The following is a 24,817-nucleotide window of genomic DNA, read 5'->3' as shown; positions in this document are numbered from 1 at the left end:
TCAGTTAAATTACTATATATATTTTTTTTTGGAAAAAAGGCAAAAACTTAGGTTGGCAAATTAACAACCAATAATGTCATCTTTAACCTGGGATGAAAAGATTAGTTTAATTCGGACAAGATTCATGTAAAAAAAATATACATATAAGATTCAAACACTTGAAGGACAAGTGATAGAACAAAAACAATTTGAACCTAAACTATCCAGTTCAAAAAAAATACCACGAGCTTACAACTGGATAAGATTCTTGAAGCAATATGTCCCCACGAGGAACCAGCCGATAAGCACAACTGCGAAAGCCAAAATACCCAACAAGAACTTTGTTGTGCCCAGGAACACCCCAATGCCAAAGACTAGTAGGAAAGGTATGTAGGTTTGCAGTAGTGATGCTCTCCTCACCCAAGTGCCCTTCAAGAAAATGAAAGCTGCTATGTTTACCACATTCCATCCTTCGTGTCCGCGGTACATCAATCTGTTTAGATTGTTTGCAACAAAAGAGTGACAATTGCAGGTAAACAAGCTGTAGGATCGGTGCTGAAACTCTTGCGTGCTTTTTCGGAGTGCGTCATCCCAAGTCATTCCTCCACCCGGCTCTGTCAGCTTCTTACACTGCCACGTCAGACATACATGGTCAATCAGTTTTTCCTAGGATGGTTAAAAGATTCAGAAGGGATAGTACACTAGCATGTTCAGTGGTTCATACAGATACTAGTGGCTGTGGTCATAGAGGACAGACTCATCAGATAATGGTGGTGTCACAGTTGAATAGAATGTATAATCGTTTAGGGTTTAATTTGCTCCTTGGTTTACACCTTGTATGTTGAATTTCTATCTTTCATCTCTGTTGTCATTTGCTAAATTTAAGTAGCCTAGCTGATATTCAGTACTAATCAAGGTAAATGGAAAGTAATAGTTCATCACGGCCAGATGTATAATGATTTGCTCCTTCAATTGTTCCAGAATAAAACTAAAAAAGATGCATAGGATGCATTAGAGAACTGGTACCAAAGCAATTGCAGTTCGACAAAGAACTTATGAGGGAAGCACATCAGTCATGTCAATATTGTAAACAGCTTCAGAGAAATTTATTTTAAGGGAATTGAATTTTCTGAGAAAAAAGTCCAGCATCCAAGAGAATTTGTATGGAGCATATGGGGAGAGCAAAAAGCGGAGTATATAAAAAGCATTTATGAAAATGTGAACTTTTGGGAGTGTGGTACTCTAGACCACATTGTATCATTGGAAATCTTTAGAAGCGTGACATGTCTTTTGTATGAAAACATCCTTTCCATAACACAGGACTGCACCTACTAGTACTCAGAAGCTTCTTTGAGAGAGTTATTCAATCTAAATGATCTATAATCTACGAATATAACCTTGAGTGCCTGTGAATCTAAAAATTCTGTGCAAACAAATAACTTGTAGGTTAATTTAAACTCTCTATGCCAAACAACACAACCTTGCAATATCTCCTGCTATTTTTGTTAGAAATGTGGTTAGTTATTAGAAATGTAGTGATCTCCTGTATAAACTGAATCATCAAATTGGCTAAATGGATTGGGCTCAACAGCCACAACTGCAATTCAATTGATCACCAAACTACAAATCTGGTACATGTCATGTTTTCATGATGCCACCAGGTTTTCTTTTGACCTAGAAGAAGAAGCAATCAAGTTGAACAAGCAAAATAAAACTTCACTTCACTTCACTTCAGCAAATATGGAGTTCATAACAAAACATAGCAAAACAAAATTTGCTTATGCAAATAAATGAGCTATTTACAAAACTATTAATTTGGAGAGTTTGTTTGATGAAGAAAAATGCAAGGGGCTGCAACAGCTTGAAGAGAGAAATATGCTATTAGTCATTATGAAACTAGCAGGTTCTTTTCAACCAAGATATCATGTTCAACTTACTGGAGTTTCATTAAATTTATGTAGATATTGGTTAGGTTTTCAAGTAATTGTCATCCCCATGCAACACAATGAGATTATTTCATAACAAAGTCATGTAAACTTGTTCTTAAAGAGCCTTCAACGCCAGAATGCTTATTTTGGATTGTTCTTAAAGAAAACTTGTTTGATAATTTGCCATACTGTGCCCTCTGCTTTCCTTAATCCTAACAATTGGTACAAGGAATGAAGTAATCTAGACGAGCTGTAATTAAAGCAAACACCTGATGCAATATGTCCCATCTTATGCATTAGAGCGCACTCGGTTAACAACAAGTATTCAGGTTCTCTATTTTTGTGGCAAAACTGCAATGCATTAAAATTTGAAAGCATGAAATGAGTGCACACCTCATCTCTGTGAACTGGTACGTAGCGTGCCACTGCACCAAAAGCAAAGTTGTCGACGCTAACAAAGTTGGGTCCAGCGAAGTCCAGGATCACCCCATCCTCTCTACAGATGCCGATATGACCAATGAAGGGAATTAACCAAGAGATGAGAGGAAGAGGAGTCCAAACTATACAACAAGGAAAGCGAGCTCGTTTTGGATCAATTTCCCCCAGTTGCCAAGAGTTATCGTTCAGCATCCGCTCGTCCTCGAAGGCTGCTCCGGATTCCATTGTGATCTAAATACTGAGAAACCAAGCACCGATAACCAAAGCAAAACAAACTTGAAAAGGATCAAGGTGGAAATTTGATCGATAATATCTATACAGAAAAGCGGAACCGCCGGCTGGAAGTCCGTATAGGTACGAAGACCTAGTTCCCCAAATCCATCATAGATTTCAAAGGTCAATCCGAATCGCGGAACAATGAGAAGAAGAGGAAGAACCTGTAAGCAACCGCCGCTGGCGCTGCTACCTAAGAGCGTCGCCGGCCCTTCGATGCGACTGGATCAGATGATGACCGGTCAACACCAGAAAAGTTTATCGCGGGGGGCGGGGGGGGGGGGTGTCACGTGCAAAACGCGTGCACGCATATAAACGCTCCAACGTGCAAAACCCTAACCTCTCGACCTCCCTCCAGTGTCGCTCCCTCCCTCCCGCGACCTCTCTCCTGCGGCCTCCCTCCAGTGTCGCTCCCTCCCTCCCGCGACCTCTCTCCTGCGGCCTCCCTCCAACGTCGTCTCCTCCCTCCCGCGGCATCCAGCGTCCGCCCCGACCTCCCTCCCGCGACCTCCCTCCAGCATCGCCTCCCTCCCGCGGCCTCCAGCGTCCGCCCCGACCTCCCTCCCGCGACCTCCAGCTGCCTCCCTCCCTGGCACTGTGCGGAAGAAAGCGAGGACCTTTTCGGTTGTTGCTTCTGCCATTTTGCCAGTGTAATTAGGTAAAAAATTCTCATTTATTGTTACAATTTCGATTTCCCTTTTCATTCGACCTCCTGGTTTCTGTTTCCTCCCGGTCAGAATTTCCTGATCTAATCTTTTTTGGGCTGCTGATCCTTCTTCGCAGTTGAAAGAGAAATTCAGAAGGAAATCCTTTCAACTATAGTTGATTTGGTTAAAGGTATTACAATGTTAGATGTCCCTTAGAGTTGAATTATTCAAATCTCTAAATTTGATTATCTGATTCATAGGAAGTTTCTTCAACGTATGCTAAATTTTGTGCATACACTTTCACATTTAGCTCGTAAAACAAGAAAGATAAGTATGTTGCATATTGATTTATTTGGCTACTGCTAAAGAGTGCATCTGTGGATGAGTTGTTACTGTTAGCTGAAAATCACATGAAAATTGATATGGCTTTGTTGAATGAAATTGACTTATAATTAGTTTCTTCTATTTTCTGTAGTTCTTCATGTCTATGACACAAGCATAAATATATAGTTCCTTTGTAAAGGAAAAAGTTCATGTTAAATGCTTCTTTTGTCGCTGTTTTTAGAGAAGTTAGACATGTAGAAATTTGACATAAAATTGTAGTTTTTTTATGCTTCTTTTGTCGCTATTTTTTTTAGCCTTAAATTCGTTATTTTTTTAGGATCAAAGTAATTCTCATGGAGGGTGAATCTACGAGTTGTCGTCATTTGAATTTTGAAGGAAATGAAGCTAGTCGGGAAGGTGACTTTGATGTTATTGATGAAGGTAATAAGATTCATATTGGAAATGTATTGAGTTTCAATATATCAAATTTTCCTTTTTAGACATTTTGCTTTGTTTGTTTGATTTTATAGGCTTGAACATTGAAACAGATTTGGATATACCACAAATGGGGTTGGAATTTGAGACAGAAGAAGATGCATATCAATTTTATTTGGCATATGCTAAAAAGGTTGGATTTGGCGTAAGAAGAGGTAAAATCCACAGTGATAAATCGGGCAAATTACTTGATAGGGTTTTTTATTGTTGTGCCCAAGGTAAAAGAGGAAAAGACAAACGAAATCTTTATGTCAAAGCAAGTCGTGATGAAACAAGGTTTGGTTGTGAGGCTAAAATGAAGATTAGTAATCGGAAAAAAAGCAAGCTTACTGTGGTGCAATTTGTTAAAGAGCATAATCATTATCTCTTAAGCCCAAACAAAATGCACCTTTATAGAAGTCGTAGGAATATATCTTCTTCTCCAGCGAAACAGATTGAGATGACAAGTGATATGGAAATCCCTCCAAAAGCATCTCATGATCTTATGGTGAGGCAAGTAGATGGGAGGGAGAATTTGGGATGTATTCCTGGGGATTACAAAAACTACTTGCGATCCAAAAGAACAATAAATATGAGAGTTGGGGATACAGGGGGTGTATTGGAGTATTTACAGAAAATGCAGTTTGATGATCCTAATTTTTTTTATGCTATTCAAGTTGATGAAGATGATTTGATTACTAATATTTTTTGGTCTGATGCTAAGATGAGAGCTGATTATGCTAATTTTGGAGATGTTGTTTGCTTTGACACAACCTACAGAAAGAACAATGAAGGTCGACCAATTGCGTTGTTTGTAGGTGTTAATCATCATAAGCAATCAATACTTTTTGGTGCAGCTTTATTATATGATGAAACTAGTTTGACTTTTGAGTGGTTGTTTGATACATTAACTAGAGCTATGGGTGAGAAAAAACCAACTACTATTCTTACAGATCAAGATACAGCAATGGCAAAGGCGTTAGCTTCCAAATGGCCTGAAACACATCATCGTTTATGCATTTGGCACATTTATCAAAATGCCACCATACATTTGAGTGGAACTTTTTCTCAATTTAGTGACTTTGCTAAAGATTTTGCCTCATGTATATATGATTTTGATGAAGAGGAAGATTTTATTTCAGCATGGAACATGATGTTAGCAAAGTATGCACTTGAAGACAATGATTGGTTGAGGTGCATGTACAACATAAAGGAAAAATGGGCTTTAGTATATGGGCGGCAAATGTTTTGTGCAGATATTACTACAACCCAAAGAAGTGAAAGTATGAATAGTATTGTGAAAAAGTATGTCACTTATAAATACAAGTTTTTAGACTTCTTCAATCACTTCCAAAGACTTCTTGATGATCGTCGATATGAGGAATTAAAAGCTGATTTCAGATCAAGTACAACTGTTTCATATTTAATGTTTCCAATTGAGATTTTAAAGCATGCTAGTGAAATTTATACTCCTGAGGCATACAAGTGTTTTCAACGGGAGTGGGGCTTATCTCATGATTCTAGTCTAGAAATTTGTGAGGATGTTGATACATTTATAAAATATAAAGTTACTCCTCATAAAAAGAGAAACCATCATATAGTTACACTTGATAAGAAGTCTGAAAAAATTGAGTGTAGCTGTAGAAAATATGAATTTGCTGGAATTTTATGTTCTCATATTTTGAAAATATTTACATGGAAAAATATCATGAAGATCCCAAGTGAGTATGTATTGAAAAGGTGGACAAGAAAAGCAAAAATTGGATATTTTGGAGTTAATGATTTAATGACCAACAATGCTAGTTTGGATCCAAAAGTACTTCAAAACATGCGATACAAAGATTTGTGTGCATTGAATGTTCAATTGGTTACCAAGGCAGCGGAAAGGGATAACACTTACAAGGTTGTTAAAGATGCTATGTTGAGCTTGTGTAAGATGGTGGATGATAAGTTACAAGTTAATGAATCAAATGTCCAGCAATCAAAAGTGAGCCAAGAATCCTGGGAATTTGATTATGGTGAAGGGAACTCTACTGGAGCGAAAGGAATTAAAAGGAAGAAGGAAACAGTCTTGAAAGGTGGATCAGAGAAGATTTTAAGGAAAAGAAAAGCAGCAACGAAAACAAACCAAGCTTCAACGATTGTAATGGTTTCTACTCCATAACCTCCAAATTTTTATTTATTTGGTATTATTTGTTGTTAAATTTAAACAACTTAAATCATTTTTTTTATATAACACAGGATGTAGATCAAACTATTTCTAACATGGCCAGCTTACAATGTGACCGGATCAATCATCAAGTTGGTATTTGTTTGACTTATATTAATCTAAGATAATTTATGTTATAACTATCTAAAACAATATTTTATTTTCTTATTTTAGTCTATAAATTTTGTGCCAACAATTGGTAGCTCTGTTGATAGTGTGAGTATGACTGAGACTCAATTCTTACCATTATCGGCATCGCAACTTTCTCAGGTATTTATTTTTAATACAAGTTCACAATCTTTCATTAGATGACCTAGTTTATTAATGGTATTTATTTTTCATACAAGTTGCACCATTTAGTAATTTAACTTGTTTTTTTAATAGTTTACGGTTGAGTATATACTTGATAATGTTTTACTATTATGTTATAGGTGCATCAACCATCTCATCTTGATCATTTTCCAACAAATTATCTAGAATAATGCTACAAAAGGTAGTTATTTTTACTGCAATGCGGCTAGTACAATGGTATGGTGGCTTTTTTCCTTCGGTTTGGTGATTCATGTATGCAATGTTGGAATTTCAAGTGTTGTGCATTTGCAGGTTTGTGTTAAATTTGGAAGTTGGAGATTTTTTATGATTTGGATTTCTCTTATATTGTGAAAACTATGGATGAAGAATCAGAATCTTAGTGGAGCTAGTTTGAGTGCACTTCTTTAGTGTTAAATTGAAGTTTATGTTGATTTATGGGGTTTGTTGGCAAGTTTGTTGTGATATTTGTTGATCAGAACTATGATGGCAAGCTTTGGTGTGTAATTGTTGTTTTTGTGGAGTATTTGTTTGTAAAGATTCTATTGATGTATTGGTTTGGTTGTAAGGATTTTAGTGTGGATGTATTGATGTCGAATGTGTAGATCTTGTGATGATATTATTTTATGGTGATAAGTGGATGAGATTTGGTGTATGGTTGGTATTCTGTTTATTTTTGCTATATGGTGATCTCTTCTGTTGAATTGTGAGTTTGTGTTGAAAGAAGGTGGAGCATGTTTTTATTCTGATGGTTGTTTATTATGATGTGGCGTGCTTTAAGATGTTTGGTGGTTTTCTAATTCACGGGGTATATAATGGTTGATGGAGTGCTAATGTATGAAGGTATATGTTTGTTTTCTTCATATTGTATTATAGAGTTTTGTATTAGTTTCTATATGGGAGTTGCATTTTTAATTGGTGGAGTTTTGTTTAAGTGATGATGGAGTGTTGATGGTTGGGGTTATATGGTAGTCAGGAATGATGGTTGGTGTTATATTATGGATGCATAATTTTGCACATGTTTTCATGGTTGGGCAAAGTGTGTCCTAAATTTTGAAGAGGTTTGGTGATTTTGCTGCTCTTGTGTATGATGAAGTTGGCTGCTGCATTATGTTTTTTTACTTGGAACTAGGTGTCCTAAACATTTTTCATACTCATTGAGACGAAAACAGCAAGATAAAATCTACCACAAAAAATACTAGTTTGTATATTTTGTCTGAGGACAATGTAAGATATCAAGCATAAAACCAGCAGATGGGATCCTACAGGTGAGGTCCATAGAATCCCATTTATGAACGACCCTTGGTCTAGGAGTCGATTTGCGTTCTCAAACTAGTAAGTCAGAATATATAGATTCCAATCCAGTGCCTTTGGAAAAAAGATTTCATGTGTCAATAAACTTCAATGATCAACAATGAGTTAGCCATAACAAAAATAACTTCAGGTTAAAGGATCTCCTTAACCATTTTGAGTAGATAAGATAGACGATAAACTAAGAATAGAACAAGAAACAAAAGTAAACTAAACTATAAATCATCAAAGAAAAATTATTTAACAATCGAATTCAACCTCAGCTCAAAGCCTAGTAGCAAACTGAGACTAGTTAGTCTAAATTTTTTTTACTCACATTTCTCATTTTTCTCTTAGAATTGCTGTTTAACCCTTAGTATCATTTTCTGTCTAAAAAAATTCATCAATTTACCACAACTTCCAATGACAAATTAATAACTTTCTTCTTGTATTGCCCTCCCTCTTTGCTGTAATAGATGACAAAACTTCACTTGTTTCTTTTCTAATATCTCTTTTTCTCTCAAATAATAGAAAATATTCTCTCACAATATTTTCTTTTTATCTTTTTCTAATGTGTAACAAGCTGGGTATACATATATTGGTGGTGTGATCAATTCTCTTTTCATTTAGCAATATCCTAATCATATTATCGAGTTTGCACATGGATTATATTAAGTGTAAAATTAAGTACCAGTAGCCTATAAATAATCAAGTCAAAACTAAAGAAAATATTTCTTTATAGGTACCTCAAATTTTGTAAGCCCCACACCAAAAGCAATAGAAGAACTTTTCCAGAAAATTTCTTGGTTTAACAATGTCTAATTGAAGAGCTTGAAGGTAAATGTCAAAGTCAAAGATTTCCGGTTTAGGATCGATAATAGGACAATCTTAAAGTTGTAAGCACAAAACAAAACAAGTTACATCACTTAGAATTACATCACAAAATAAGTTACATCACTTAGAGTTATATCATAAAACAAGTTACATCAACTACATACCCATCATCACAATCCAAATACATATAACTATAACGATAGAAACTCTAAATTTCCTATTCAATGAACATATTTCATTACTCAATTGCATAGTTACATGATTGTTGTTTCCATCATCTAGAGCATTATTGTATTTAACTGCACCCTCGTAGCTAGTACATTTTTTCAATTCACTAATCTTCAACTTTAAATTTTTATTATTCTTCAACTCATTAATAATTGTCTTATTTCTCTCTGACGGTTATGGGTCATGCCATAAGAAGAAGCCACATCCCCTTTGCTGAATTTTAAATCAACTTAATCAAACTCAATAATTAAAAAACTCACAACACCGTGTTGACATAACGAAAACTTATTCTATATTTGGACAAGAAAAAAAATTTGTCTTCCTGGATTGGATTCCGTCCATGATATCTGGAGAGCAGCTCCTAACCCACAATAACATAATATATGGAGAGCTTCCCATTGCTCGTCGTTCATACATCGTCGAGTGAAAGATAATGCTGATAAAGAGCTAGCTGCCATGATTTTTCTTTCCTTGTACCTGCATATCACCAATATGCGAAAAAGATATAAATTTGATTAAAACACGTAAATTTCGACGAAAAAAAGCTAACAACAACTCCCAACGTGCATAAAATGCCTCAATTCCGTTCAAGAATGCCACACTTAACATTACCTGTCCATCGCGTAAAACCTTTAAGTAACTTACACTTGTGCCATTTGCTTTATATGTAACTTTTACTTGGCTTTGGCAAATATGAGGTTATCAAAGGTTACCCATTTCCATCAAAAACAAAAAAAAAAAAAAAAAGGTAAAAGAGAAGATACTTTATAGTTGGGTTCAAATCCTAACTATGACACACATTTCCTTCTAATAAGGTAAAAAATTTAAAACGCTGACTATTGAGTGATGAATCGCTTGTACTTCCAAATTTATCTAGTGGTCAGTCTGTGGGATCAGAGAGTCCGTCCACCTATAAGACTAGCTGGATCACAGGACATACACCTGGATTATCAAATTTTTTTTAAAAAAACGAGGCTGTGTGGGATGGAAAATATGAAATGTAGTCTAAGGCATCACTAACAATGGCCTAGCCAGTGCTAGGCTACACTAGGCTCCAACCTACTGTAGCCCAACAATTTTATCATTTTCATTGTGAAAATAAGGAGTTCAACGGTGAACCGACACTAAATCATAGTTCAATGTTAGACTGCACCAACCTCCCTGTTCCTTTTTGGCCGACTGAGAAGTACGGCGTTCATTGGCGCCAACTGCCCTGTGCTCTTTCTGGTGTTAACTGTTCATAATTTAACCTAGGATAGTTGAAGATCTTGGCTATGCCACTGATCATTAGTAGGGATGACAATTTTCTCTGAACCCGATCGAGGATCCAATATCTGATCCGAATGAAGGAAAGTATGGATGGACTACCGATATCCAGACCCTTTACCAACAAACTTTGCTTTGGCCAAGTCCAAAATGAAATTAAGTTAATGTTTTTTTTCTATTCACACTAAAAATAATTCTAAGATTTATTAGTAATTTCCACATACACATCAATAAGTGATCTATAGTTCAAGACTCAGCTGCGATGTATTATTGAGAATTTTTCTCATTAATTGATTAGGGATCTCGAGTTTAAGACTCAGTTGCGGCATATTATTAGAAAATTTTCTCATTAATCAATCAGAGATCTAGAGTTCGAGACTCAGCTGTGACGTTGGTCCCACGTCTTAGGATTGACGACACTGCAAGTAGAAAAGTTTCTATAAATATCTTGGGTCGGTGACATTAGAAAGCATACTTTTCTCGGCTTTTTGGCTAAGATCAAGTATAATATATTAAATTAATTTTTTTTAATGGTGAGTCCGTTACAGTAGCTTGCTAGTGGGATTCTCGAGCATCACCCTTGCATTGCATTATTGCATGGGTCTGGTACACCCTTACTCAATTTATAGATGACCTTTTGGCTAAGATTAAGTGTAGCATTTATTCTTATAAAATTTACATGTATTATATTACACATGCAACACGTGTGTATAATTGCTAACGTCACCCTTGCATTGTACTATTACATAGGTCTTAATTGCTAGTATATATATATATATATATAGCGCTGTTATCCTGCGCGACGACACAGTGCGCGACTGTGCGCGTCGCGCATGATTTCAGCGTTTTTTTTTTCTTTTTATTTTTTTTAATTTTTGAATTAAAAAAATAATTAAAATATTTTTTAAAATTTTAATTTTTAGGGTTCAGGCTTTGAGTTATAGTATCGAAGTTATTTTTTTTTATTTTATCTCTAGGGTTCAGGCTTTGGGTTATAATATCAAAGTTATTTAGGGTTCAGACTTTGGGTTATAGTATCAAAGCTATTTAGGGTTCAGGCTTTGGGTTATAGTATCAAAACTATTTTTTTTAGATTTTACCTCTAGGGTTCAAGCTTTGAGTTATAGTATCAAAGCTATTTTATTTTTTAGATTTTACCTATGAAGTTCAGGTTTCCGAATTAGATTATAGTGTTTGGTTTTAAAAAAAAATTAATTTAAGTATTTATTGAGTATTGTAATATGGTGAGGGGATATATTAATGTATTAGAAATTTATATAAGGAATTTAATTGATTTTTTAATTTAAAATATTAAAAAATAAAAAAATTTAAAAAACAAAACGTGATCTCCTGTGCGCGTCGCGCAGGATATCAAAACTATCTATATATATATATATTCAAAATCTACTAACTATTTTTATTGATATTAAAAATATGTTATATAAATATTTAATCTATTTTTTATTATATATATTTTAATATGATATTAATTCTAATACTTTGTTGAATGATAACAGTAAAAAAGAAAGAAAAAATTTATTAGCATAAAAAATACCTTATCTTTTAATAGATATGGACATAAGGATGAATATCTGATACCCGATAGATATAAGGACGAGGATATAGAATCTAATCGGAATCTAATTCATTATCATCCCTAATCACTAGATTTGGAAACATTTATTAATCAAAGTGTTAGATGAATGTATTGGGATAAATTTTGTGCCTAAAACAAAAAAAATAAAATAAATAAATAAATAGATGAATGCACACAGGTCTATGGATTACATACACACACAATATCCAAAATAACAAAAAATTAAATAATATTAGGCTTAAAATCAATGTGAAAAAAACTCTCTTTATAGCAACAGCTGAAGTGGCCATCCTGTTGAAAGCTTATGCTACAATGTACGCACATAATAATTTTAATGAAATATTGCATGGTCGACAAAACATTCTGTAGAGAGAGGATCCTTATAGAGAATCATATGAAATTTTCATCATAAGCACACATCATTCCATGTTATGGAACTCAGTTGTCCATATGCTAGCACTTCAAATCAAGATGGATAAATGAGGAAACCAAGCAAGGATGGAAGGATGATTGGTTATGATGAAAACTTAAATATGATTCTGTTTAGACACTTCCACCATAGTTCTAAAAGCCACGACATTAAAACAAGGTAGACCTTCCCCGACGAGAGATTCACTTCCTAGCAAGCCTCCTTGCAGCACCAAATAACAGTGCCTTTCCGACCAGACCAGCTTGAAGCCCACAGACGATAGCAACTCCACCAATAACCACCAATTTCCAATCAATACCATGATGACCCTTAGCACTCTCACTGGCATTGGCTATTTCTGAAGTGTCTGGAATCTCCATGTCAATGGGAGTGATGGTTCCATCGTTTGGCAACTTTGTTGTGATTTGTGCTGTAAGTGCAAATTTAGATAGAGACGTTCCTGTTCTCCTCATTGCTTGATATGCTCGCATTCCAGACTGCAACTTCTTGACTGCTCCCCACATCCCATGACGAACTCCAACCTTAGCTACGTCTTTTGGGATGCCCATATCCTCATAGTGGACAAGAGTTACCTCACAGGCTGATAGCTGACCGTCTTGTTTTCGGGATTCAACTGTTTAAGAAAAACCAAAAAAAAGGAAATATATAAGTATTGTTTGTGAGAATTTCTTTTTCAATTTGTAATTGTAGAAAATAAAACAAATGCACTGAAAAAATAAATAGTTATAACACCATTCACTCTAATAAATTCAAGTGTCAAACCATAAATGCCAAATATTGTTTTATTTCTCTTTTCAAGTTACATTATTGAAAGAAGAAAAGATAAAAATAGAAAATTTTCCATAATAAGGAACTCCCAGACAGGAAAAGATAACTAGAAGAAAGAGAATTCAATTGATTAACCTCGAGTGAATTTGCAGTATGAAGTTAAGAGGTGCCTCAACATTTTGACCGAGTTGTGGTGCATGTATTCAAGATATAGCCATCCAACAGCTAAGTTAAAAACACATCACAGCTGATCGGCCAAAACAAACATTCTTCGAGAAATACAAGTTATTTGCATACCAAATAACTAAAGCACTTTCTTTTATTTCCTATTCAATACTAAACAAGAAAGATACTTAATTTAAGTGGCCTATGTGAGGCCTTCATGAACCAAAAATATTTTTAGTGTTTGCATGGAAGAGGAATATTGCAAATCTTTTCGAAGCTTCAGATATGTGTGATGTTAGATTCTTGAAGAAAAGCTCCCCATATATTAGATTCTTAAAAATATACTTTTTTTGTGGCATAAGAATCATGTTTGGTTTAGCAAATGCAACCATAAGTCGTGAAAGATATAGCTTCGCTCTGATATTACCCTTGATGGCTCTCAATATCTATGCATTTTATAATAATTAATCACATGCATAAAGTTGGGGCTAAAATGATGGTGTTTTTACACTAGGGGGTAGCAGATTTATCAAAAGTATCAAGTTTGAACTTAGCCCACTTTTAAAAGACTTCTCCGTAGCGAACACATTAGCATGCGGATGGTGTCCTCCAAAAATTTCACATTTCCTAATATTGCTCGATACTTTTGTTTTGAAAACTCAGTTTTTTATCAGTCTAAAGTCTACCTTTGGTATGTATTTTTATGTTTACTGTCATGGAGGCAAAATTGCAATATCTACTTCAGGATAAAAAAAAGACCTAAAAGATTTAAATTCGAACTTTCCAAGTATGATCTGAATTGAGTTACAACTTACAATCCTATGATCTGATCCAATATCTACTTACTGTTCCTATATCTTGTATCCCAACACTCTTAATTAGAATATATTTGTATTCAATCAAACATTTTAACAATTGACATTTACTATAAAATAATTTTTTTGTGCCATATCCTTTGAGAAAGTTTTTAATAATATACGATTTCAATTGACTCCTAACAGGAAATTCCTTTTAATAGTTGTTATTAGCATTCGTCTTATAATTATAATTTATAGAAGTTGTTACCTGTTGTATAAATATGGAATACAAAAAATTATATTGTATTTTTCATATATTTATAATATGAATAATTTTATTTATATTTCATATTAATAATTTTATAATATGAATAATAACGTTCGAAATATACATATTGATTGAAACAAAACTATAAATTTCAAATATATTTTTAAAGTATTATAATTAAATTGTAAGTAACACTTTAGCAATGCACAAGATCTGTTGCTCCACCATAGAATGTGTTGATCATGGTCATGGCACGTTACACACAGTGTGACGTATCAGCAATTGTGAATAATGCAACTCACAATGACTTTGTACTTCAGAAGGAAAAAAAACAGTGTAATGAAATGGACTCATTATATTTGATAGGATTGCAACATTATTAAAAGGAAGAGATGTCAATAAAAGAGCCTGTAACCTAATAAAGATGAGAAAAAAAAAATACCAGCCCTGATGCGCCAACTAGAGAAATACAATTCAACACGTCGCGGCTTTATGTTCTTAGGTAAAGATGGGTATGGGACTCCCTGCAGATGTTTTAGAATCCATCAGATATATACGTTTTTTAGCTCTAGTGCCACAAATTAAAATGATAATTCACTTCAAAGGAAATGCATTTCTTGCAAAAGCTATGTTGTAACCGAAAGCTAAACATGCCTAAGCACTTGGCAAGAACCTTATATAAACATGGATATAGTAGACAATATACCAAGAGTCACCTATAATTGAATAATTGTAATTGATAGCAGGCAGTTTCTAGGATGCGTGCCCATGCTAGCAAATACATAGGGATTCACCTACAAGAATAATGTAGTGCCTTTTTTTGATCCATCATTTCACCAGTGCCCATACAGTATCAACATTGTTGGTGGTGTGAGAGCAAAGAAAGAGAATATATTAGCAGAGATATGCTCAAAGATATCTGAGTTTAGTATTCAGAATAGACAAACAGCAGATATATCTCCATGGGCATATGAAGTGATCAACTCAGATGAAGCACTAATATTAGTTTGGAGCCAAAGGTGCCTTGAGTATTCCTCTGCTAGAACAATCATGGTGCTAAACTAGCTAGCGAGGAAGTATCTCCTTGAGCTATATGAATAGCAGGAGAATAGGATTTGAGCCTGTCTTGTCCACCAGAACATCCTCATTGACCTCTTTGTCAGTCTCCTTGAGAATCAGACATTTCAAGAATGTAAACAGACCACTTGCTGAAATTACAGTTGTAGAGAAGCACTATTTGGAATCAAGCCCAAACAGGAAGAGAGGACCCTGTACGGCTGTACTGTTGATTGAGGATGGACCAACTATAAGGACAACAATCTGCTAACAGAGATATCTGGAACAAATCCAGATCCAGATATGCACCACGAAGTACAGCTGGAAGGGCACAGATATCAGTCTAGCAGGCCAAAAGAATTGCCAAAGGAAACCACACTACTAATTTTTCAGGCCAAGGATTACTGATTTGATGGAGGTTGCTTCAACGGGGATGCGAGCAAGTCTGTACTCAAGGACGACGTCTTCCCTTATTGTGGAGTCACAAGCCACGAGAAATGGTTGTGACACGAGCAAAAATGAGAAGCAGTGGCTGCTTTTAGCTGCTACAAGAGACACTGCAGGACAAAGGGGCCAGACTGGTTGCTGAAGACAGAGGGAGGCAGCAGTGGGTGTTGTTGCAGGCATTGTGTTCTGAGGACTCATGACTCTGGAAATTGGTGCTCATACAGATGACAGGAATACAACAGACAATGAGAGTGGGGGTGGCAAAGGAGAATCACAAGAGCAATGACATGCAACACGGAAGGGATGAAGGGCATCGGCTGGGATAATCACAAGAACAGTAGCTCAGTGACACAACTAGGTAGAGGAACAAAATCACATGATCTTAAAGAGGAAATGATGAGATTGAAGATCAAAAAGGAATTCTGGCTCTGATACTATGGAGAATGATTCCTTATGTAATATCTAGTCCCCTCTACATAAGGAATATCACAAGTAGGCCCTTTGCCCTTCCATATTTTCCCATAGAAGCTTTACATATCCAAACCCATAACAGGATTCAATTTCCTTGTTTACTTGGAAGAAGGAAAACTATTTTAAAGTTTCGAAGGACAAAAGTTTATAAACTTATGCAAAAGACACAACTACCCTTTATTTGATTATAAAGACAATTTATTAAAGGTTACAGGGAGATAGTTTTTTGGATGCAAACTTCTTTTCCACTCAAATGTGGGCATAAGCAAACTTATATATACATATATATATATATCCAATTTCAGCCTTCTTTCAATTTTCAAATTTTTAACAGTTGTTTTAAGTCTTTTTTTTAATATTTTAGTGGGCAATTTAGCCTTCTTCTTAGGAGAATTGACCATTACTTTTAGTTTATAAAAGTGATTGGATTCTAGTGTAATTCATTCTTTGGCTTAATAAAATTTTCCTTTACCTCTGTGTGAGATTACATAGATTGCCTCCAACATTTTTGTTTCAACATATAGTGGCCTCAGAGCTGAATTCTTGTTTAGTTCGATATTTTAGTTCTATTGATGCTCGGTGCCCACCCATGCAATTTAATTCTCCCATTAAGCAACATAGGTCCCTTTAACTTACAACTTCTCCCACACTTGCTAACACTCACGGTGACCTTCCTAGGAACTAACCCTGATGACAACAACTCCTTTCAACATCTCTAACAACTAACAATGCCTCATCCTATTGACCACCTCACTGTCTCGCAGCTTGACACTTGATATGGTTCCATGAGAGTTAATGTGAGCACACCACCTATTGCCTCCATTGCACACACCACCTATCCTCCCCAATGAACAATCAGGGGCGGATCAACATTAGGGCACATGCCCTACCATAATTATGGGGAAAATTTAATTATTTGATCAAAAATTTAGAAAAAAAGTTTTTTTTTTTTTGTTAAAAGCTAAACAAATCATTGATTTATTGAAAATTTAGAGAAGGGAGGTTTGTTCTATAAAAAAGGGAAATGGTAGCACAAGTTGAGTAATTTTTTTTAGTCATGCTTTTTAAGCTCGTGTTGTGTTATTGAAATTCGTTGAAATGATAATGAGCAATAGATAAAAAATTACAATTTTCTATATCAAAGGAGCATATAATAACTTGTTTAATTGTTGATAGTTAAGAATTTGTCTAAGAAATATTTTAGAACAAGAAGATTAAGTTCTCTGATTCTAAGCTTGTAAATAATCTTCTTGTCCTAAAATATAACTCAGCCCCAAACAAACTAAGTTTTGCTAAAACCAATGAGAATACTTGTTCTTGGAGATAAAGAGATCATGAAAGCAGAAGGGAATATTTGCATCCTAACATAAGTAATATACTATCCTTGGGGTAGTTAGTATACCTAAGAAAAATAAACAAGGAAATATCCAAGTACATGATAGCCTAAAGATGAATTGGCAAGCCAAGTTAAGGTATTTCTCAAGTCATTCATTTTGAAAATTATTTAACAATGCTAAGCAGAGCGTTCCACTGATTCACTAGTATTTGTCCCAAAGAAACTATGATATGACAAGGCACTTCCAATGATCTACAACATAAAACATTGAGAAAGAGATGTTCATGATCAATTGTAGAAAGCCAGAAAGGACATACTACCTTTGTCACACAATAATAAGCCTTTCCAAATTCCCATATCCGTCGACCAATTATATATTCTCGGTCACTGCAGAAGAATGGGAACTGTAAACAACAAAATTGCTCCTAGATTATTTATGTTCAGCTATTAGCAGAATAATAACTGTAACTATAAGACTATAATATAGCTTCTTACCTTTTTGATCCAATGAGTGATCATTGTCCCACTCTGATGGAATTCCTCCAGTACAGTAGAACATGAAAACATGGGATCCCATTTAAATCGGAAATCATCATCCCAAAAGAAATCTCTGACCACTTCAGGAGATGCATCTTCAAAAACAGTTCTGCTACGGTAAATGATAGGGCCAACCTGAGGATGTTAAGAAGCTAGAATCCATGACTAATTTCAACAAAAAATGATACTGACATTCAATGAGTGTAAAATCTGTTAACAAGCTAAGCATGACAACCAAATGAAGAGGAAATAGAGGAAGCCACTATTATACACTAGGTTTGGTGGCTGGTGCCATATATAGTCAGGCATTAATCCAAGTCATGAAGTAAGACTTTCTACGATGCTACATTGTACCTCAGGTTCATGACACCATGCTTGGTAGATCATGTTTGGTGTAGTGCGTTCCATTTGTTTATTCCAACATGAATCTCCAACATCACCATCCAGAAGATGCAACATATGTTCTAGATCTTTCTCTGCCACAATGTCATGCTCACTCAAAGATAGGCCAAATCTGGAAATGAACAGAAATTAATGTGTTAAGAACTTTTTCCACTTAACACATATTACGTTTTTCATTAAATAGACCGCAAAGTAGAATAGGTTAAGCAATAACCAAAAGATGATAAATAAAAAGTGATGTGGTACGTCAGGTTAATAAATTATTTAATGATAGGACAATGCTAAATGGCTAGAATCTGGCCAGCCAGAATACACTTTGTAAGTCATTATTAAGGATATTTTAGTAATATCATCTTTATATATTAATTACATGCATGCATTACAATTCAATTCTGGCCAGCCATATTTTGGCTAGATAGATTCACCGTTAATGATATTATGGAAAAATGATCACCATCTCCACATTTATGTTCTAATAGATGTCATTTAATGAAGCTAGGGTATTCCATGGTCGTAAGTTATGTTGAAGCCTGATTGTTCTTCGCCATTGCCTTGCATGGGGAGAGCAGAAATCTACTGAGACATATGTGATGGAGACAAGTGGCAAACTCCATTAAAAGTCTATAAGCACATAAATAAAGATTCTAAAACTCCACTATTAATTTGACATGTCTTGGAAGATGATAAGCCTACTTGGAAAATGATATAAAGTTCATCAATTCCTAAGGGTTAAAGTCATAAGTCAACATTAAATGACCAACAATTCCAATATGCTTTAATTTCCCATGCTTGGAAAATTGTAACATATTTATAAGTCTTTTAAGTTTCCTATGTGTGAGTCTTTTAAGTTTTCTATGTGTCTTTATGAGTCCTTTGTGTTTTCAACCAGTCTATCTACTAGCATTTATGTTGCTCGAGTCCTTTGTGAGTCCTAGTATAAATATGTGTACTGCTATAAAGCTAGAATATGGAATAGATATCAAAGTTTTGAGAGTTCTCTTTGGTCGTGTGATACAATGATTACAATCTCCCTATGGTGTGATGCCTAAGAATCCTTAGGTGTGATACTTAAGTTTCTACAATCCCTTTACCCCTTCATTCCAAATTTTTACTTCCCAACCCACCCAACCCTCAATCTCCACTTGTGCTGCATCAATATGTTTGGAGAGTGATTGCCTCCCAAATGGCTATTCAATTTAGAATAATTTAAGCCCTAAACACTTCAATATTATCAAAGTGAGCCCCCACCGTGAGATGGGCATGAGTGGTGTGTTGGAGCATGAGTTCTCCATCCTATAGTCCCACAGACGATAGGGAGCATGATGATCTTCTAAGCCTATGTGAAAGGTGCTGCCTTCCAAAGTGGCAAGTCATTTGGGTTAGGATTTGGACGGCTCCTTCAAGATAGTATAGCATTTAGTTGGACTCTGAAGAGTGTCCCTCTTAAAAATGGTACAAGAATTTGATGTACCTCGGGATGAAGTGAAGGGGCATCTTGAAGCAATGGGGCTCTGAGTCCATAGTCTCACATCGAAAAGTGTGGGTGTTTTAGCAATTATGTGAATGAAGTATCCCAAATAAATAAATTTAGTCATTTTGGGTTGTATAGGGATTCACTCCTCTCGTTATGGTATTAGAGCATCCACATCAGTTTCCCTAGTACTATATCTAAAATTTAAGGTAAATGACTCGCTTTATTAAATTTAGACAATCACTTTTCACTACACACTACATCAACTACCCTAAAATTTCCATCATCCTTAATTTTTTATTATTTTCTTCTCTTTCTTCTATTTTTTTATTATTATATTTATAGAATGAGTGGAAGGAGAGAGATTGAAAAGATTGAGTGGAAGGAGAGATTAAAAAGAAATATCATTTTATTTTTAGGGTAGAGATTTCATTCTCTAAATTTAGAGAATCACTATTCATCAAATCTAAATTTAGGGAATGGATAGGGTAGCTAATGCAAAGGTTTTTTAACTACCCTATCCAAAATTTAGGATAAAATCTTTGAATAGGGTAGTTGACGTGGATGCTCTTAGTGCATGGAGTGCTTATTTAGGTGCTTCACATAGATCAATGCAAAGAGTGCAATATCACCGCATATCTCCACGTGCTAGAATGAGTGATTATTTTAAGAGGTCACCCTGTCCTAGGTGGCTAATTATTTTGGATGGAATTGGTTCTGCATGGCTTCAATATGGGTCCGTGCCTTAACTTGTACCTTTGAGTTTTAACTTTTGTGAGATATGTAGGGTATTCTTTCACAATCAACCAGCATTTCAATAGGTATATAATGGTAGTACATGGTCAATCCACACTATAAGCCATATGCAGAAGAGGGTTTACAAAGGGGCTTATATGGTCAACATAATATTAATGTAATAACAATGATTTAATTAATTTGGATACTATTAGTGATAAAGTGATGCGTAGTGTTTAATGGAGAGACAAAATTGTAGCTGAATTCAAACGATAAAAATAAACCTGATAATGGTGATGAATTAGTAAGTATAAAAACACATTGATAAAAGCTACAAAAAATATGACAATTAAGTAGCATGCATTTTATCAATATATAAATTGTTTAAAGCTTGTGAAGCAAATGTTACAACTTACAAGACAAAAAGCTACAAATTGGGTAGCTTAAAGTTTTATCCCAATTTGATTCAATGTAAAGCAGGTATAAATGAACTAAATGTGATTTTTTTTTCCCTTTTGACCTCCATATCCTGGCTGTATATGTCATGTGCAACCACCATATGGTTCCACCTAGGAAATGCAATTTGGACCCTAGACAGCCACATTTTTAAAACCATAAACCAACAATATAGAGGGTTCTCCATCTCATAGTCCCATGTAGTCATGTGTGGGAATCTTAAGTGAATATATTCTGGGATGCCAGTTTCCAAGTGGGTAGCCATGTTATTATTGAATGAGGTTCATCCCACTTCAACATGGACCATTTGAAGCAACATGGCATTTATACCATGTTGAAGCACTATCAAGTCGTTATGTCCCAAAATGAATATGAGATTGACAGAGGCAAACCATAATATACTCACAAGTAGGACGCCCACACTCAGCCAATTATGAGGTGGAGGATTGATGGTAACATAAACTTTCAACACTAATATCTGGAAAGTTTTATCTAATTGAATTCAAAACTTACTGAACTAAGGAACTAAATCATGATAATAATTTATAATGTTTGGATAGACAAACAATCATTGCCATTGGTCCAAACAAGATACCAATATATAGTTGAAACACAAAAATTTGGAATAAACATTCAAACAAAATTAAAATAGAAAACAACAGTATAACAGAATAGAAGCATTTGTTAGATTTTTATAAGCATACACTAAATCAAAATTATCATTTAAATGTTTATACAAATAGAACAGCATCTGCCATGTAGTATAGGACTGCTTTTCATGGGTCAGTATCAATCTTAAGTGAAGAACATATGATATTGAACAGGCAATCCAATGAAATGCCGTTTATCCAATTCTCAATCTTATTTCTTCATAAAACATACATTATTAAAGGTAATTTCTTCTAATAGTCTGATGTGGTAGAAAAACAAATCAAGATGATGAATATCCTACTCCCTTGGTAAAAGAATGTTCATGAAAAGTGTTCAAGCTTTACATTGATCACTATATTAAAATAGCATCAAAACTAATGAAACAACAAAAAATTTAATGACCAGTCTTACATTAAAAATTAAGGATATTGTGATATGTCAACATGACATCCACCAAATGATGCTTCACCTTTATACATAACTTTCATGGTATCGTGTTAAGAATTGTAGATTTATAGAATTTTCAAACATAAATCAAATTTGACTGTTTCAAATATTCTTCCTTGAATCATCTCATCAAACTCTGAGATTTATGTAATACTCACTTAATCCATGCTGAAAACATGACAATAATATTGCATAAAAAAACTATCTTTCTTTTATAACCATAATAATAAAGCAAAAAAGCCATCTCTTCATGGCAAACCAATTGGAAAACCATTATCTTCTACTAGTAAAAATTGATCATATGACTCATATTACCCCTTGACTGTGTCAAGTGTCAACTCTAAATTCAAAATCTACCATAGCAGCTTTCTGAATCTGAATCAAATTTCATTTGCTTGCCTCTAAAATGCCGATGTATAGTGCAATTTTGAGTTCTCTGATAATCATGTTCCATTAACATACATGAGTCAGTTCAGATGCTGGAAAACATTTCCATGTAGTTTCTAAGTTTAAAGGGTCATCACCATCAAGCCATGTAATTACCAACTAGTTTGAGTATGTTATGTGGATCTTATCTGCCCATTGAACTTGCAAAACAATCTTGTTAGTTTTGTATTCAAACAAAATCACTTTTTCTTACATTAACAAGAGGTTTCAATGGTCTTACTGTACTGACTACTCATTACACCAACTTCTCTATTCAATTTAATTTATCAAATAGAGGGTAAAAGCGGGAGAAAAATTCATCTCAATGTAACAAGATAAAACATCCTATCTATATTAATATGCGAACTATTTGAAAAATATGTAGGCACACCATCCCACTGTGATATTTAGCATAATTCCATCCAAGTTGTGTATATTAGTAAAGGAATTAAATATCCCTTGTACACTATGAATGCTACTCAACTAGTAAAATGTATTGCATAACAAAACCATAAAGTCACATTCTACTCATTTAGTTTATAATTTTTATCCTTGAGAATTTTGATAGTTATTTGGGTTACTCCTATTTAAGTTACTAAAGGAGTAATTGGATCATAAGAACTCGGTCAGAGGAAATGTCAACTAGATGGGTCAATGGGACCCCAGACTCTCTCTCACTCTTGATTTCGACCGATAGAGAAAATACTATTTTCCCAGGAGCATTAACTAAGGACACTTCAACAAGCAAGAGACCTACAGCCATGAGTACAAACATTAGACACATTAAATACGATGGGTCATCTCAGACTTAATTCTTGGGCTGGTCAAGGATGGATGAGGCATTCATTGTACATACACCGCATAGCCTACAAAAGGCTAGGTAGGTTGCGACATTAGCCTAAATAAAGGGGTTTTTTTTTTCAATGAATTAACAATCCCTTATATTCTCATTCAAGGTTGCTTAATCCATAGTCAGAGTCAGGCTGAATTGAGCATCAGAGTGCCAGCACCGAACCCTTGGCCTCAATTATGCAGGTTAGAAGGTTGTTGGATCATACCCTTGCGGACCAAATCTCTCTCCAGTGGCGCATTGAACCACTCACCCACTCAAACCGCTTTCCTTAGTGGCTACTAAGGCCGAATACGCAGAACATTGGTTGGATAGAACTACCGCAAACTACAAGCACTAACAAATTCTTTACGTAAACCACATAATTCTACACCTCCCATCCATGAAGTAGCAGCATTCATTTGGGGTTGCACCAAAAAAAAAAACATATGAAAAAGATGAGGAATCAACAAACACCTGGACTTGCTTCCATCCGCTTCGACTGCCATGATATTCTCCTCCGACACCAGCTGTTTATCCTGGGACGGCTCGCCCTTCCCCTTCAAGCTCCACGAAGACCAGAGCTTTCGGCAAACGGAGAAAGCTGAAAGTGCCGTGAAGGCAATCCAGAGGCGGCGAGCGCCGAGTCCTGGCGGCGCCGTCCAGAGGAACCGCAGTTTGCTCCGGCATCCCAGGAAGAGCAACCCTGTCCACCGCGGGCGCCACGACCAGCCGATGACCAGCCCGATCATCACCGCCACCCAGATCGGGACCGCGCACAGAAGAATGTCGAGAAGAGTCTCCGCCACCACCGGCTTCCTCATCAAATCGACGAAGCCAGAGTACAAATCCCCCATCTTTTAACTGCCTCGGAAAGTTCCTCACTCTACCTTGAGCTCGCGAATCAAATACCAAACCAGAGGAGCAAGAAAAATAAAAGCGGAAAAGGAGGTCAGAAATTCCAAAATGATGGACCAAAGCGGAGGCGACCTTCGGGAGCCGATCTACCGACTCCGGCGATGCCACGGCAAAAGAGGGAATCCTTGGTTGGTGGTGGGTTGGAATTTTTGGGATGGTGAGGCACGAATCGTAAAGCAAGTCAAAGATGGCGACCCAGCGAGAAATTGAGTTAGTTCACCGAGTCGACGTTGACGTGGAGGCGACGAGGCCATCGCGATTGCGTATGACAATATTGTTATTATTTAACAAATCTGATGAGAAGTTTCATTTTGTCCAAAACAATTATAACAACAATAATATATATATAAAATAATATTTTCTATTCTGTGATTATGTTAATCAATTTTGTCCTCGTCATGTCCGAGCATT

General features: G+C 35.4%; 3 protein-coding genes and 1 pseudogene across 6 annotated transcripts; 2 read left to right on the top strand and 2 right to left on the bottom strand.

Moving 5' to 3' along the window:
• Positions 1 to 60: 60 nt before the first annotated feature.
• On the bottom strand, positions 61 to 2,892 carry LOC121991778 (protein RTE1-HOMOLOG-like). Of its 2 annotated transcripts, XM_042545808.1 has the most exons (3): positions 2,783 to 2,892; positions 2,301 to 2,583; positions 61 to 609 (listed from the first exon to the last, which is right to left on the bottom strand). In XM_042545808.1, the coding sequence occupies exons 2-3, from the start codon at positions 2,568 to 2,570 to the stop codon at positions 229 to 231; spliced, it is 651 nt and encodes a 216-aa protein (XP_042401742.1). In that variant the 5' UTR covers positions 2,571 to 2,583; positions 2,783 to 2,892; the 3' UTR covers positions 61 to 228. The 2 variants fall into 2 exon arrangements, with proteins under 2 accessions (XP_042401742.1, XP_042401743.1); XM_042545809.1 differs by having other exon boundaries at positions 2,301 to 2,860.
• A 62-nt stretch (positions 2,893 to 2,954) lies between these two features.
• LOC121991776 (protein FAR1-RELATED SEQUENCE 5-like) lies at positions 2,955 to 7,236 on the top strand. Of its 3 annotated transcripts, none has more exons than XM_042545804.1 (8): positions 2,955 to 3,276; positions 3,402 to 3,455; positions 3,927 to 4,030; positions 4,138 to 6,212; positions 6,305 to 6,364; positions 6,447 to 6,542; positions 6,704 to 6,800; positions 6,876 to 7,236. In XM_042545804.1, the coding sequence occupies exons 3-7, from the start codon at positions 3,943 to 3,945 to the stop codon at positions 6,752 to 6,754; spliced, it is 2,370 nt and encodes a 789-aa protein (XP_042401738.1). In that variant the 5' UTR covers positions 2,955 to 3,276; positions 3,402 to 3,455; positions 3,927 to 3,942; the 3' UTR covers positions 6,755 to 6,800; positions 6,876 to 7,236. The 3 variants fall into 3 exon arrangements, with proteins under 3 accessions (XP_042401738.1, XP_042401736.1, XP_042401737.1); XM_042545802.1 differs by having other exon boundaries at positions 4,120 to 6,212; XM_042545803.1 differs by having other exon boundaries at positions 2,956 to 3,276; positions 4,120 to 6,206.
• A 3,434-nt stretch (positions 7,237 to 10,670) lies between these two features.
• On the top strand, positions 10,671 to 10,816 carry LOC121993487 (annotated as a pseudogene).
• Positions 10,817 to 12,293: 1,477 nt separating this feature from the next.
• On the bottom strand, positions 12,294 to 24,551 carry LOC121991775. Its single transcript, XM_042545801.1, has 6 exons — positions 23,966 to 24,551; positions 18,426 to 18,585; positions 18,030 to 18,206; positions 17,855 to 17,938; positions 14,667 to 14,748; positions 12,294 to 12,839 (listed from the first exon to the last, which is right to left on the bottom strand). Exons 1-6 carry the CDS (start codon positions 24,343 to 24,345, stop codon positions 12,409 to 12,411), a joined length of 1,314 nt encoding a protein of 437 aa, XP_042401735.1. The 5' UTR covers positions 24,346 to 24,551; the 3' UTR covers positions 12,294 to 12,408.
• Between the last annotated feature and the right edge of the window lie 266 nt (positions 24,552 to 24,817).

Source organism: Zingiber officinale, chromosome 6B (genome assembly GCF_018446385.1).
Source record: "Zingiber officinale cultivar Zhangliang chromosome 6B, Zo_v1.1, whole genome shotgun sequence".
In the NCBI taxonomy this organism is placed as follows: domain Eukaryota; kingdom Viridiplantae; phylum Streptophyta; class Magnoliopsida; order Zingiberales; family Zingiberaceae; genus Zingiber; species Zingiber officinale.
This window is presented reverse-complemented; position numbering and strand designations above follow the sequence as displayed.